This window comes from Sesamum indicum, unplaced genomic scaffold (assembly GCF_000512975.1).
Source record: "Sesamum indicum cultivar Zhongzhi No. 13 unplaced genomic scaffold, S_indicum_v1.0 scaffold00128, whole genome shotgun sequence".
Taxonomy (NCBI): Eukaryota; Viridiplantae; Streptophyta; class Magnoliopsida; order Lamiales; family Pedaliaceae; genus Sesamum; species Sesamum indicum.
Genome location: NW_011628055.1, coordinates 420,022 through 436,124, shown reverse-complemented (window position 1 = coordinate 436,124; position 16,103 = coordinate 420,022). Strand labels below are relative to the sequence as shown.

Here is a 16,103-nt window from a genome sequence, read left to right as displayed (position 1 = left end):
AGATAAATGCTATCTCATGATATATATGTAAAAAGTTATAAAAAATAGTATGCATCAATTGATTTTGTTAAAAAGAAGAGCAAACTTAAAATACCTGAAAGTATACAATTAGAACAAAAGTACATAAATACATACAAAAGTGGTCAAGTTGATAACTCAGCCTCTATTAACCAAAACTGAGATGATCACGCTTTACCCTCAAAACCCAAACATTTTAACCCAACAAAACATAAAATATCAGAACCTTCTGCAGCACATGAATGCTAACCCAAAAATGCTAGTTAAGAAAATTTTGGAAACTTCATCAACCAAATCTTCCCACATCCAGATCCAGACCCATAATAGTCTGTTCATACAAACGCACCGTCGCCAGCAGGTTTACATGTATCGGCAGCTTGAGTAGACTCGGTTGAGAAATAGACCAAGTGAAGTGATGCCAAAATCGCAGGAGTCGTCGTTATGGAGGATTTCTAAGCCTTGAAAGGATTTTCGCTTGTTTTCTTGGAGTTGGAATTGAAGCTCAAAGTTGCTTTACATGAACTTCAAAGTTGGAAGGGGAAGGCCGTGGCGGCTGCAAGTGCATACAAAATCCTATCCCCTTCTTCCTTTCTTCAATATTCACCTTTCCCTCTTTTTTAAAAAAAAAAATAGAAAAAAATCAGAATCCAGTTTTGACCAGTTACTAGGCGGACGGTTTTGACTGAAGTGGTTTTCACCCAGAAGCAGACCACCGGGCCCACGACTGGATCAATACGGTTCTGAAAATCTTGATTACAAGAAGTCTATTTTATGTTGTAAACCATATTGTATCTTGTACTCAATTTAATGTACGTATATCACGTGTACAAAATCTTTCCTTAAATAAAATACATGATACCGTTTTATGCACATAACTGTTGGAAGAGAAAATCCAAACTGCTCTAGAAAGCCTTACAATTACCTCTCATGTCTTTACAAACAGAACACAAACATACTCACAAATTTCTAATGTTACCAACTGTCCACATGGAATGGATTATATGTAACGCATCGAACACAATAAAAGGGCAAGGGAGTTATGATGATTCCTAAGAAAGGAGGTGGATTTCATTAATTAGTACACAAAGGCACACAAGACATGAGTTCACAACCCTCGACTCTTTATGCTCTTCGTCAATAGTAGAATATATATTCATTTCCATCCAACATACGTTTGTACAGATAAAGAACGAAAAATTCAAGATAACACGGAATATGAGACTAGATGTTGCATAGAATGTTGGAATAGAAATAAAAGGGCAAATTGGGGGATACAATCAAGAACCGAGGAAAAGGTGACTCTCACTACTACATGGCCTATTCAAATGCAACATCAGATCGTAAGACATACTTGATGCCCTTACTCACTATTCGAGCTTCATGTAGCATGCACTTAGCACCATGAATGTGAAGCAGAGCCATCCCTTCTGTCGGAGGTACCTTCAACAATTTTGAAAAAACAGGTTATACATTTACAGAGTGTTCTGCATCAACCATGAGCTGATAGAAGCTAAGGGATTGCACTTGTGAATAAGTATATTCAACATCACTAGATTTTATCAACTCCAATTTCCAAAATTCAATTTTATGGATCCAAACATATAATGATCGTAACAGAAAGCTAGAGAGGTACTTCCTGATGACTTTTGGTAATGCCTTCACCAAATTGCTAACATCCATACGTTAACAATCTCAAACTTATGTTGGTGAATACAGTAAGACCCCATTGGTTTTAGTTAAAACTTAAAGTTCGTATCTAAGCCCAAACAAGTTCAATGAATCTAATTGGAGTAACTCGTCTATGGTTCAAGTATTGCAGGAAAAGGCCTTCAAGGAATCTGTAATGTTATGAGTGCACTTTTGGAAATAAGACGAGAATATGGGAATCACTCTAGAATCCTTTAACACTAGTAAACTACTCTGGTTAAAAGCTCAAGCAAGACTCATACCAATACACTGAAATATCAAAGGAATTGAAATAGGATTTTTAGCCAATTTCAGAAAAATTCCACATGTGTCTGAATTCTTAAAAACCTAATATACTAATCCTATATGGGAGGTACGGAAAGAGATAGAGAGCATATAACATAAAAGGTGATCAAGTGAGTACCTCGGCAACCAGAGCATTTCTAGGACCATAGAAAACAGTCTCTCCTCCAATAAGTGGCTCCAAAGAATCTTGAGAACTATTGTCGTTTTTTGACTTGGCATTAGTTTTACTAGGAGCACCACTTAGATAGATTAACAAAGTATAGTGCGTACGTCTTCCATCTCCAAGATCAATGCTCTCATCAATATGTCGTCCAAATCGCTGACCAGCTGTGTACCTAGACCATAAATTCTTAGAAGTTAACCAAAAAGATAGCTCATCATTACATATGTCACCACAAAGAAGGTATTCAAAGCCCAACCAACGATAGACTAAAAGAACTAAAATCCTAATTTTCTGAAATTAGCTATACAAACATGCTCCACCCTTCAGCTTACATCATTGCAGTGAATGAAGGTCCGTTGTAAGCACAATCCAAGTCAATAAGGATTAGTAGGACGACAACTTCAGACGATAGTTTGTAGTTATACTAGATACAAAAAGTGCCGCTTACCGGTAAAATCTTATATTTGGATTCAACCCAACTGCAACTTTTCCTCGAATCTTAAAATCAGAAAAGAATTTGTTAAGCCCAGCCTCCCATATGGCTTCTGCAAGAAGAGGACTATTGACGGATATTCGATCATTGTCTCTATAAGCTTCTCCCTTTGCTGGGCCAAGACTCCCTTGGTGAACAAAACCAATTGATTCCGCAACATTTACAAATGCTCTCGATTCGGCAGATGTAAAATAGTTATGAATCTGAATACCTTGACCAAAATACAGGAGCAAGAAAAGGTACCATTATCAGATGAGTTCACAAGAACCAACAGCAAAGGACAAATGATGGTTTGTCCATATGAAAATGCTCAAAACCAACTATTCCAACAAATGATACTATCCAATTCCATCTCTATTACACACAAACAGAAGGCAAAGGATAAATGCAAAAACACGGAAAAATCTTGATAAAGCATGAATTTTGAACCGCACAAAACCATAAAGAATTATAGACATGAATCTTGAAATATTACAAAATTTAAAGAAACAAAACTGAATACCCATTGCAACCACAACAAAATCAAGAAATAAAAGGAACATCTTGGTGATTATAAATGGTAAAGACAACTCACAGTAATCAGATCGTCGTCTTTGAGGCGATTTATGCGAAGATTAGACTTGGGTTCTATGGCTGGCCACTCAGTTTTCGGTTTCTTGTTTGTAATCGCTGTTCTTTTCCTGTCTCCCATTGTCCTCTTCATTGTCTGCTTTGTCTGAAGAGACTTCCACCTTTGGAGGAAAACCAATGGGCCTTATTCGGATCTGTTCAATTTTAGATGGGCCGAACAAATCCATCTTACTGTGAAAATGGGCTCTTTGGGCCTCAAACATGAGGAACATGAGTCCACCTTGACGAGGCCCGATAAAAAGGGTCGGCCCAAGAATTGATGTACGATGGGGATTGAGAATGAAATGTGATGGATTCTAAACCTACTAGGATTACATGTTTTATTTAATAATTGATCCGAAGATTTGATTCAATAAACAAAGGTTTCACTAATGGTGATATATAATTTAGAATGGAAAAATCAACTTTCAGTCGTCGTGATCTACAGGTTAAAGTCAGACGATTGTTGTCATACTAATAAAGTGGGTTCAATTTCTTGACAAGACGTTTAATAGGATTAAACATACATTCTCACATGATCTGGCAATCCTCCCTGACGGGGTTTGCAGGGTGCGGGGTGCCATATATACGGCCATCACTACTTTTCGATTTAGTTTATTAAAAAAAACAAATCAAGGATGATAATTTGTGTCATTTATAAAAATGTTTAAGGACATGCGTTTTATCCAAAATTTGCAGCGAGAGGTACCAATTCAGATCCAACTCCCTACACCTTTCAAAATTACATTCATAGCCTCGCTTTAATTTTATTACCAAGAAGGACAACATTATTCCAAATAATTTTTAATGTACCCCAATACTATTATTAATTAGGGCCAGAAATTTAGTTCTATTAATGTGTTATTTCATTATTCACAACACGAAAAAAAGGGACAAAACCTATCAACTCATTTTTTTTATTCCCCCCCCCCCCCCCCCTCTTTCTTCTAATTTTGTGTCGGAAATTACTAAATTAAACTATATATGATAATATTATAAAATAAAATACTTATATCATCATACACAATTGAAACGATCCCGTCAAATTAAATTACTCATCAAATGATTAACAAGTAATTAAATTAGTCGGGATTATATTTTCTTCAGTAATTAGCTTAAATTTATTGCATGGGGCGACGAGGTTTTTGCTTGTAAGATAGAGCAAGCCAGGTTGTACTAAGAAGATGTTCCTTTTTTTAGAGGATTAGTTTGCAATTAATGAAGAAACTTAGTAAACTATAGAGATAATATATAGGGAAGAGGCAGCATCGACCAAACTCCGGGCAAACCCTAAAACGAAAAGGCTGTGTGTGTATGTATATCTATGTATAGGTGGTCCAAAATTTGAATAGCTGAAACCAGAAAACCTTAATTCTTCATTAATTACGCCGAACTCCCACATTAGTAAGTCCGGTCCCTGATTTAGAAATCTTGGGGGCCTGAAAGTGATGTAACGTGGTATTTTACGTAAATTAATTGCCTAAATGTGGAAATATGGATGCTGCATGCATCCCTAAGTAATTAATTATATATCTATAGTATATGAAAAGAAAAGACTTTTTTCTCTCTCACAAATGACGGTTATGATACCGCAACACCAATTTTATTGTTATGCAAATAAAACCCCTAAGTTGACTTTCTTTTCTTTTTGGCCTTCTTTCTTTTTTAGAAATATGATGTATTAGTTTATATATATTTTTTCTTATTCATATATATTTTAAAATATAAAATATTATTTATTATATGCACGCAGGAATAGCATACCATGACAACTAGTATATATATATATATGTTTGCGGATGTGTAATTGATTTTTTATTGTCAATTACCTCATTTTTTTCTAATCAACAGTACATCTTAATTATATCTCCAAAAAGAAAAGTACATGTTAATTTCAATTCTTAATTTTTGTACGTGTGTGCTAGTGGTGATTAACCATTATTAATATCAAATATCTATAACCAACAACTACTATTAAAGTAGATCAATATTCATATAATGGTGAAATTCGAACCCATAATCATGTCGTCGTGGTGTTTGATCAGCTTCGTTAATTAAGTTAAGCCTTATCAACAATAAACTATATTATCGAATACGAGCAATATAGGAGGGAGGGAGAGAGAGAGAAAAGAATTAATCAATAGAAAAAAAATAAATAGGAGAAAAAGAAGAAAAAAAAGGTTGGGCGTAAAATATAAGATTAGATGGGGATACTTTAGTCTTTTTGTTACGAAATACATAGTTATATTTGGTTGGAGGGTTGATGTGGATATTTTTTAATACAAATGGGGGCAAATCGGTAATTTGACAGGGGATATATTACATTAACCCTAAAACAAAAGCATCTTATCATTAATATTGCAATCGAAATTGTCCAATATAGGGCAAAGTGGTCCCCCAAATGGGAGTAAATATCTATACTTGGACAAAAGACCAAACCCTAATTAATTAATATTATCCAAAAGGTTGCAGCACAATTAATCAATCATGTGTCAACTTCCTCCTCCTAAGACCAATCAAAAAATTATTTATAAAATGAATGAAATAAAATAAAATATATAACCTACTATACCTAATTAATTAATTAAGGGCTCATGATCAATTAATAATATCACTCTTTAGTCTACTCTACATCACATTTTTTTCAAATTAATTACACTATAAAAAGAATATTTTATCGTGACAGAAAATTTGCGCCAAGATTTTGCAACGGTTTTGTGATGGATTTTTATTTATTTATTTTTTGCGGATAAAAAATTTCGTGAATTTTAACTAATCGAGGAATCCATTTATGTCAAGGGTATTAGACGTAATTTTTCAAATCACAATGAATTTACATATAATTACATCAAACTTCATAGGATAACAGTACTGTAATATCTATCCCTAATATGTATAATCGATGACACTTGAATATTTGTCAAATGATTTATTTATTGATATTTATCTTTTTTCACGGTGAATTCATTAATATTCTTTTTTTAAAAAATATTTTTCTAGAATTTCATTTGTATATAGTTCAAAATTCAAACATGGAGAAATACACATCTCTAAATAGGCAAAATTAATTTGAAAAAACTAGGTGAGAACTGAAGAAGCGATGATAGTCACAACCTCTGCCTACTATACAGTATACATACTTCTACTATATTGTACTCGTATTAAATAAATAAACAGTGACCGTACAATCCTATTGGTGTCTATAGTACCAATTCTAAGTAGTATTAGAATTTATTGCTTCTTTTTTCAAAGCTTTAATTAATTACTCTTATCTCCGAAGTTAAATAGAGAAAAAGTTTTATTTTTTTTTTTTTTTTTTTTTTTTTTTTTTTTTTTTTTTTTTTTTTTTTTTTTTTTTTTTTTTTTTTTCAGACAACCAAACAAGACTTGTGCCAATTTAAAAAGGAATGAGATGTGATATATTTCTGCTAAGGGTATTTTTGTCTTGTGGCTAGCACTCTTCACCAGGTGACGAGTCGATGTAAAATTACTTTTGTGCCCCTGAAGAATCTATATATATATATATATTTATTCATTCATTCATTAACCGTAATTAACATATAACTACATAATAAGTCCTCAAATATAGATTTTATTTATTTTTTAAAATAAAAATCAACCATAACATCTTTTATTTTTTATATGAAAGAAACAATAATATTGTGAAAAATAGGAGGAGCAATTAAATTACCACAGCACAAGTTCAATTCAATACTCTTTAATTCTATTATTAGAAACCAGAACTAGAAATTAAATACTCTTCCTAAATAATAATAATATTTTTGTGTTCTAGCCACACAGTGGAAGCCACGTAACCAGCTCCATCCCCATTGGTCGAGGTGTACCATGTTCCATTAACAAAAAAAGATGTGCTGTCAGACCCCAATTCGTTGGACATCACGTCATCGTACATTAGATGTTGACGTTCGAACCCCCAACCCCCCCTGCCCCCCACCAAATCCATTTTACTGCCACCAATTACATCATTAAAATTACTTATTTTGCGTTGCCTCACTCATCATAATTTCCCCTTTCTTTACATTTTTCTAAAACAAGATAAAAAACCCAGAAGCAAAAACAGTTCATTTTTTTTTATTTCCTCTTTTTCATTATATTATTTAAAAAATTATAATACTTTTTAGGGGTAAATTACACTTACGTCCTTTTCTAAAATTAGGTTCAAATATAAAAATATGTTGTGTTTTTTATAAAATTACAAGTACATTCATTGAGGAGTATCTGTGCAAATTTTTATTTTTGAATAAGGAGCATAATTGTAATTACACCTACAACTTTAAAGAGTATATTTATAATTTCGCAAAAAATATGAGATGTCTAATATCAGAAAATATTGACGTAATTTATCGTATTTTTTTAAATTGAAAAAAAAGAAGGATAAAAAAAAAAAAAAGTGAATTTCAAGACAAAGAGAATAAAAGATAAAACGATGAATAAGGAAATGTTTGGTTCTGTCATCAGTGGTCTGAAGATAAAGAGATTGTTTTGCAGTTGAAATATTGTCGGAATTTTGAGATATTTAAAGATCAGTCCTCTCTATATATGTTCTATTATCTGCTTTTTTTCTCTCCTTATTCGAACCCTTTTGTTGGTTTTCTGATATATTAGTCTTCAGGTCTGAACAAATAACTATTTATATTTATGCTGCAGGATCGATGGATCGATCATAATTAATTGATGGAGAGTAACATTTGATTTTATTCCAGCTGGAATTTGTTTCCTATTTCATTGTACTATTCTGGTATCACTTCACTATATATGTTGCCCTTTTCCTCAAGTAATAATTCTTGAAAGCTAGCTAGGGTTCTGAGGTTGTATAGCTTCCTTTCTGTGTTGTTAATTGAGTAGCTGTCTGAATTTTTGGCATGTAATTTATTAGGGTTTTTAGGGTACTTATTTACATAAATTTTGAACCTCCCAATCCCAAACTTCTCCTTCTTCTTCTTCTTTGCATTATCAATCTCTCACTTTTACATTCTGGGCTCTCTTTTTCTTACAAGATTCTGGTGAGAATTTTTCTTTAAAAAAAAAATTAAATGAAAAAAGGGTTTTATTTATTGAAGAGAAATCGTTGAATTATATATATATGCAGGTGAAATTAATTAAAAAAATGGTGAGGGGGAAGGTGCAAATGAAGCGGATCGAGAACGCGACGAGCCGGCAGGTAACGTTCTCTAAGCGCAGGAATGGGCTGTTGAAGAAGGCTTATGAGCTCTCAGTGCTTTGTGATGCTGAAGTAGCTTTGATCATCTTTTCTCAGAAAGGAAGGCTCTTTGAATTCTCAAGTTCCAAGTAAGTAGTGTTTTCAGACAAATTCTTCCTTTTTTGTTTGTGTAATAAATCATTTTTCTATCAACCAAACAATTAAATCCCAGGAATTACATAAGCTGGATTTGTTTTTTCAGTTCAAATTGTAACTTTTCACTTTGTTCAATGTGTACCTTTGTCTAATTGCTGTTGTACTAGCTAGTTTTTATATATATACATATAATTCCTATAATCATGATCCATGATTAATATATATTTTTGGGAAATTTTTTTGCATAAATAATCAATAAGTGGAAAAATGAAAATGATCCATACTTTTTGTGTTATAAGTAAGTTGATTAATGTTAACTTGTTAGATTATTGATATATACATATATATATATATATATGTATGTTTTTCATTCATTCACATGAAGTTCCTTTCTCATGCATGGAATATTTATTCAACATTTCATATGCTGTAAGCCTATAACCATGGAGTAATTGTTATTACTACTCTTGATCAGATAAATTTTCTTTTACCTTTTACCTTTTTATATATTCCATGCAATTAAGTAATCAATATTTGGAAATTAGAAGTTTTATTTGAATTTATCAATACTTTGATATTCGCTATTATTATTTGGAGAAGGCAAATAATTATGGTACGGACGTTTTCAAGTTATATAAATATTTTTCGAGTATAAATGCCTTTTTTAATTATATTTGTATTTTTGTTCACATTTTATATATATTTTCTTAGATTTTATATCAGAAACACACGCGCGGAGCGTGTGTGTGTGTATATATAGATAGGCATTCCATCTACTTTATCAATAGAAGATAAATTGAGTCAAGAATAAGGTTGGATCTTGAATCAATATGCTTTGAGTTGAAGGGATTACGAAGAAAAATATAACCTTGAGACGACTTTGAAGGAGTCTTTGTATAAAAACTATACATGTTTCTAAATTAGTGATGACTTTTATACTATTATTTTATTTTTGTAACTAATATTATTCAATTGTGTACTAAATCCTAAGCATGTCGCACTTGTAGCATGTATGTCCTGAACATTTAATTTATATTGTGTTTGTGTCTATAGCGTCTGCTCATTTTATAAACAAGAATCAAGATGATGACCGTCACAACTTCCTCTCGCGTATGTATATATAATTGGTTATATTATAATTAAAGCATATGATCTTCGTTACAAACTAAGCAAAAAAACATTAACAACATTCAAAAGTAGGATTATTAATTAGTTTGGTAACACATAAACACATACAAACCTCGAAATTTAGAGCAAGCTATGTACAGTTATACTTCCCATTCAGTTGAATTTAATTTGCCAGATCTACTTATGTATATTTGGTCATTGAGGACGTTAATTAATTTTGAAAAATAATGAATTTTCATTTATTCTGGCATTTATTAATTCAACGAATAATGAATTTCAATTGGTAAAAAGATTAATTAGGTGAAAATATTAATTATTGCCAGGGTGAATACAAATGCAAGCTTTATGAACTATGTATTACAACATTAATTTCCTTTTCAAAATTATTTTTCGTAATAAATGTTGATCTATTATTCCAGTCTATTTGTTTTTAAATTATGTAACTTCCATGTACTATCTTATTTATCAGTTACATATATGTTTTCTTGTATGTGCTGTCTGATTTTTGCAGTCACAAATTAAAATTGGTGTGTCTGTGTATCTATGTGTTTCTCAATTACTGTTATATATGTTGTCTGATTTTTCATACTTTAATTACCACATTTTAGCCGTCGTGTAATCACATAAACATTCAATACATAGTGTTGTAAGAAGAAATTTAGTATTGAATCTGTTAATTGTTATAGTTAAAAATAAACAGTCGTAGTATATAATCACTTACCACAGTCACATAACGGTCGTTGGTCAGCTAAAATATTTATCACAGCTAAGAGCCATAGGAAATGTTTTAACTATGCTTACATGCACATGATTTGATTTAAGTAATTAATATTCATAATAGTTGGATTTGAGGCTGACAAATGTGTCCTTTAAGATTAAACCTGATTTCCTGCACTATGAATCTAATTTGCTACATTTGAAAATTATGAATCAATCCTATTTACGACGGTCAAACAAAATTGATGTGAAATTTTAAATTTTTACTACGATTAATCAATAAATATCATAATTTTATTCATAGCCAAAATATTTGTCTTAGCTAATATTTAATTTTTGTCTCGTTTGTAAAAATAAAGGCTTATAAATAGCCGTCGCACATCTATGATTAATTAGTATTAGTCATGATTATTTTATTTTTAACTATAGTAATTAACCGTAGTAAAAAGTTATATTTCTTTTAACGATTTTATATATTGACTTGTATGTATAGAACAACACATATATACAAGAATATGAAACAAAAAAATTTCTTGTAAATATAGAATTTAAAATGGAGGATCCAGACCGAGTCATCAAACATATTAAGTTTGTTTTGTAAAGGAAAAAACATTTGTGCAAGAATTTTCCAAACTTTTTGTCCTTAATTACTTCTTTTGTTTAGAACCTCATCATTAATTGTTCTTTTGTATTGAATACTTAGCATGCAAAAGACGATAGGGAGATACCTAGAACATGCGAAAGACAGAGGAACTAGCATTGAAGTTGAACAACACATGCAGGTTTGTTTTCTTTCTCTTCATGTCTGCAAATTTACATCGTTTATTCGTCATATGAATTCATTTCCGTGCAACTGAATTGCAAGTTTGTACTAATTAATTGAGATAATTACATGTATGCCCTCTAATATACGGTCTACTGTCACAAACCACCGATTAATTACAATTGAAAAGCAGGGATAGTTTGTGTAATGTTATTATTGACGTTTTTGGAGGGTATATGTGTAATTTTCTAAAAAATAATAATGTTTTGTATAAATGATGCTGACGATTCTTATGAATCTATGTGTATTTTTCAGAATACAGGAATAATTTATATAAATAAAATCATAAACCAAAAGATATAAATGTAATTTTCCTTATTTAATATTAGTTTTTCTTGTCATGTTATGTGAAGACATAGAAGCCTTTAGGTAACTTCGTAGTCTTGTTCACTTTTCATCATTAAAACGTTTTAGCATGTCAGTAGCAAAATAATACAAATTCCTCATAAAATAGTGGAATTTGTTGATAATTTATGTTTAGCAATAAATTTGGCAAGAAAAGAATTTATTTGTTAACCAATTTGCTAAAAATTTTACTAAAAAAAAATACTTGTTAGTAAGATTTTGGGACGTACTTTTCAAATTTTTTTGTCAAGGCCAACTACGGTTTTGCAACAATAAATTTATAGTAAGGAAATATTTCATGTACGATGTTATTTTTGAAACACCTCGAACTTAAAATTCTTACCTCTTGCTAAATTCGTTGCAAATAACCAACAAGTTTGCTTTCCTTTCTAATTTCCGAGTTGTTCACATGATATCTTGTAGTAAATGATTAAAGATATAAAATCACGATGAATTCTAATTGACCACGACTGCACAACGGTTATTAAACGTTGTTTCTTACAAACGTGAACAAGTGTTTTTGTCGTTGTTAAAATCATGATATTTGTTGATTGACGTGCTCAAAACTTAAGTTTTTGTATTCATTACGTTTGACGGTATTGACTACTCTAATTTTTGTAGTAATTTATATTGTAGCTGGGGAACAATCTCTATTTTTCTGTAATTTGATCACATTCATCATGAGGATTATTAAAAGATGCCATGCATATTATATTATCATTTTATTGGACTTACTAAATTAAATTCTTAATTATACTATACATCTTCAAAATCTCTGATTCAATCACAAGTATTTATGATGAGCTCATTTACTTTTGTTCATGATACCTTCTACTTTTGGATCAGCATTTAAAGCACGAAGCAGCATTCATGGCGAAGAAGATAGAGCTGCTAGAGAATGCACAACGGTTCTGATTAATTTCCTAATTACAATTGTTATGTTTTACTTCACGGTAAATTATAATTTGTCATCAGAAGTATGTTCGTTTTTACACTTTGTTATCTAAATTTTTATTTTTTTTTTGGTCAACTTACAATCTCAACTTTGTGAAATTATATTTTGCCTTATATGACCGTTTTTCAGTCGATTTTTCTGTCAAAAAACATCACATGCAGTTTATGACTGCACGTGATGTTTTGTTTCTGGGCAGAAAGAATGATTGGAAAACGATCATATATATATGACAAAGTGCATATTTTGTAAAAATTGAGATGATAAATTGACGCCAAAAAAAAAAAAATTAAAGGAGGACAAACAACGAACATAGTTCGAATGGTGAAATGAATTTAATCTTTACTTCATGATGAATTGAACTGATCAGCTTCTAGATATAAATTACAGGAAGCTCTTAGGACATAATATTGGAACGTGTTCGATGGAAGAGCTTCAGCAAATTGACAACCAGCTAGAGAGAAGCCTAAAGAACATCAGGGCCAGAAAGGTATATATATATACTCTTACAACATCATTAAATGTTCCTTCGTTACAAGCTGTTGAGGTTAGGAGTAGTTACTGTTCACTTAATTTCATGACAACCCTAAGAGAAACTCATTACCCTTTGATTTGATTTTGCCACACTTTGAAATTTAGGACAATAAATCTTGTCTGAAAATAAAAGTTTTAAAATATTTGTATAAAATAAGACAATAAAACTTATAATACTGTTGTATTAGTCATAACAGTTTTAACATCGATCAAAATCGAAACAACTTTAATTTCTTCTTCGATGTATTTTCCAGCTTCAACTATTCAAGGAGGAAATAGAAAAGTTACAAGCAAAGGTATCATATTACAATTTGCCTATTTTTTTGTTTTTTACATGTGTGTGTGATATATCAATATAGGAAAATTCGAACCTAAATCGAGTTTGGTCAGATCTAAACCAACAATTATATAGTAAGTATAATACACGATAAGTGTAGGATATTCACTATATAATTCGTTTGATTCGACCAAATTTGATTTAAATAAGAATTTTTCTATGAATATATTACAACTTAGTACTTATAATGTTTACTTTACAAGATGTTGATTCACTAATTTCCACTACTTATGTTGGTATTGTTGCAGGAAAAGTTTCTGTTAGAAGAAAACGCGAGGTTAAGTGACAAGGTAATTAATTTCTCAATAATTACTCAAGAAAATTTAATATATTCAGCTTTGATTTAAAAAAATAATTATAGTTTTATAATTGATTTGATTTGATTAAATCTAATTACAGTGCGGAATGAGGGGAAGACATGCAGCAGAAAAACAGAAAGAAATTGGGAGAAACAACCAAAGTACAAGGTCGGAAGTAGTGACAGAATTATTCATCGGCCCACCCACAATAAGAAATGCTTCTTAGACACTAATAATGTTTCTCAATTTTCCTATTACCCACCAAAAAAATAGATTGATATATAACTATATATATATATATGTATGTATAAAATATTAGTATATTATTTATTAATATGGGTTGTAATAATATATACATGTTTTTATTTCTTGGTTCTTTATGTATTTATTTAATTTGGTTATTCCAATTATGTATCAATGTGTTGAAAATATTGCATAACAAGTGTAGATGAAAATTTGATTCGGTTTAAATTGAATTTGAATGAGATTTCTATAAAGTATTAAAGTCAATTGGGGAAACAAAATTACATATATTTCATGTCGTGGTGACGACTTCCATGACTATAAGGTCATGAATTTGAATTTCATTCATTTATGTTAGTTATTACTTTTTTATTAGAATAATATTTGTTGATAAATACATAAAAATTTAATACTAAAAATTAGTTTATTAATTATTATAATTGAATTGTAATCAATTTATTTGAAAAAATTTACAGAATTTCATGTCGTGAATTAGGTATTCATATCGAAAAAATTTCTCAAACGTAGAAAGTGAGTGATGGGCCTCCACTTTACCGTACTGGGCTGGGCCAAAATTCTCTGTTTCCAGTTGAAATTGCACGTTAACTTGTTTTCGGGCTTGTCTTTTCTGGTTAGGTTATCAAATTAATTACTTAGGTACAAATTTGAATGATGGCAACTTTATATCATTTGCGTAAAACGAAAGAAATATGACATTTTGTCATAATTAATTACTATAGTGAAAAATTGTATAAACTTTAATTAATGATATCTGCGTAACATTTATTAGTCATTTTTTCTGGCCATAATAAATTAATGTGACCATAATTAAGATCATAACAAATATTGATCAATCGTGGTTAAAATTTAAATTTTTATATTACTTTTATTTGATCGTGATATATAATATTTATTTATCGTAATTTTTAAATCGTTCTGATTTTAAATATAGGGAAATAATACAGTTTTTTGTAGTGAAACCAAAACCGTCTATCAAATGAAAACTAATGTTAAAAATACAACTTTAATATACAGATTTAGCCTTCAATGTTGGAATAGAATCAACGATCATACCTTTTCATCGGGGTAGTTCACTTGCACCTGTCCGACCCAACAACTCAAAGTCATCAGACTCAACAGCTCGAACCCTAATTGAAACTTGATCAAGAAACAACCTGCATTTCACTTGTGTTACAAATCATGCATGTATGTAGTCATGAATGAACTCAAAATCTTCTTCAAAAATATTTGTTAAACGACCACTTCATTTTAAAATTTAAATTGTTAAAAAAATATTTAATATTAATATATTAACATAGTCAAAAACAATATATATATATATATGAAAATGCACATAACTTCAAAATTGAATTAAATGAATTTGAAATAAATGATTGTAAACAATGATACAACAGCAGTGCAACAACTGTATTTCAGAAGAACAGAGTGAGGGAAGAACAGCAGGACAAAATCGCGTGTTCCTAAACACGCGAACAAGCACACCAAGAAGAGCATGAGTCTGTTAGTGAATTAGCAACTTTTCTTATGAGTTAAAGAACGCTTATTAAAGTTGCTGTTTTAAAGAATTAGACATAGAGGGAGGAAATAACAGTTTAAGCAGTTATAGCAGCAATATGTATATATACCCCACCCTCTGTACGTTTTGAAAATGAATGAATAAAACCAGAGATATACCCTCCTTTGTTGATTTCAATCTCACTTCAGGCCGATAGTGCCTCAGGCACCCAGAGTGGTGCGTTGGAGTACCCCCTCTCCGGCGTGGTTCAAACTTAATTCGGATGGGTCATCGCTCGGAAATCCCGGGCCGGCAGCAGCGGCAGGCATTATTCGGGATGCAGATGGACAGGTGCGTTTGGCATACCACTCTACGGTCACTTCATGGATTCTAAACTCTATCTCACGTGATATAGTTGAGAGTTTCATGTACACTAACTCATCAAGAGAGTTGTGGGTTGAGCTTGAAAACAGGTTCGGACAAAGTAATGGTCCGTTGGAATTTCGATTGAAGAAAAAACTTGGTGTATTGTCGCAAGGCTCCCTAACAGTTTCTGCCTACTTTTCAAGATTAAAGAAACTGTGGGATGAATTATCTTCCATAACCTACACACCAAA

At 31.1% G+C, this 16,103-nt stretch overlaps 2 protein-coding genes across 8 annotated transcripts; one reads left to right on the top strand and one right to left on the bottom strand.

Annotated features, from left to right (window-relative positions):
• Nucleotides 1–91: 91 nt before the first annotated feature.
• LOC105179250 lies at nucleotides 92–3,379 on the bottom strand. Of its 3 annotated transcripts, XM_011102860.2 has the most exons (5): nucleotides 3,241–3,379; nucleotides 2,622–2,869; nucleotides 2,129–2,345; nucleotides 1,370–1,458; nucleotides 92–630 (listed from the first exon to the last, which is right to left on the bottom strand). In XM_011102860.2, exons 1-5 carry the CDS (start codon nucleotides 3,367–3,369, stop codon nucleotides 612–614), a joined length of 702 nt encoding a protein of 233 aa, XP_011101162.1. In that variant the 5' UTR covers nucleotides 3,370–3,379; the 3' UTR covers nucleotides 92–611. The 3 variants fall into 3 exon arrangements, with proteins under 3 accessions (XP_011101162.1, XP_011101161.1, XP_011101163.1); XM_011102859.2 differs by lacking the exon at nucleotides 92–630 and having other exon boundaries at nucleotides 1,146–1,458; XM_011102861.2 differs by lacking the exons at nucleotides 92–630; nucleotides 3,241–3,379 and adding an exon at nucleotides 3,169–3,187 and having other exon boundaries at nucleotides 1,146–1,458; nucleotides 2,622–2,877.
• A 4,322-nt stretch (nucleotides 3,380–7,701) lies between these two features.
• LOC105179249 (MADS-box protein SOC1) lies at nucleotides 7,702–14,113 on the top strand. Of its 5 annotated transcripts, none has more exons than XM_011102856.2 (8): nucleotides 7,702–7,908; nucleotides 8,386–8,585; nucleotides 11,141–11,219; nucleotides 12,452–12,513; nucleotides 12,948–13,047; nucleotides 13,346–13,387; nucleotides 13,677–13,718; nucleotides 13,828–14,113. In XM_011102856.2, exons 2-8 carry the CDS (start codon nucleotides 8,404–8,406, stop codon nucleotides 13,951–13,953), a joined length of 633 nt encoding a protein of 210 aa, XP_011101158.1. In that variant the 5' UTR covers nucleotides 7,702–7,908; nucleotides 8,386–8,403; the 3' UTR covers nucleotides 13,954–14,113. The 5 variants fall into 5 exon arrangements, with proteins under 5 accessions (XP_011101158.1, XP_011101157.1, XP_011101160.1 ...); XM_011102855.2 differs by having other exon boundaries at nucleotides 7,702–8,023; XM_011102858.2 differs by having other exon boundaries at nucleotides 7,702–8,299.
• Nucleotides 14,114–16,103: the final 1,990 nt, after the last annotated feature.

Coding starts and splice junctions, on each gene's coding strand:
- LOC105179250 (XM_011102859.2), bottom strand. CDS start 3,369: ATGAAGAGGACAATGGGAGACAGGAAAAGAACAGCGATTACAAACAAG. Junction 2,346..2,621: donor CCAAATATAAGATTTTACCG/GTAAGCGGCACT, acceptor TTTATGGTCTAG/GTACACAGCTGGTCAGCGAT. Junction 1,459..2,128: donor GAAATGCTCTGGTTGCCGAG/GTACTCACTTGA, acceptor AAATTGTTGAAG/GTACCTCCGACAGAAGGGAT.
- LOC105179249 (XM_020691260.1), top strand. CDS start 8,380: ATGCAGGTGAAATTAATTAAAAAAATGGTGAGGGGGAAGGTGCAAATG. Junction 8,586..11,140: donor TTTGAATTCTCAAGTTCCAA/GTAAGTAGTGTT, acceptor TTGAATACTTAG/CATGCAAAAGACGATAGGGA. Junction 13,719..13,827: donor ACGCGAGGTTAAGTGACAAG/GTAATTAATTTC, acceptor ATCTAATTACAG/TGCGGAATGAGGGGAAGACA.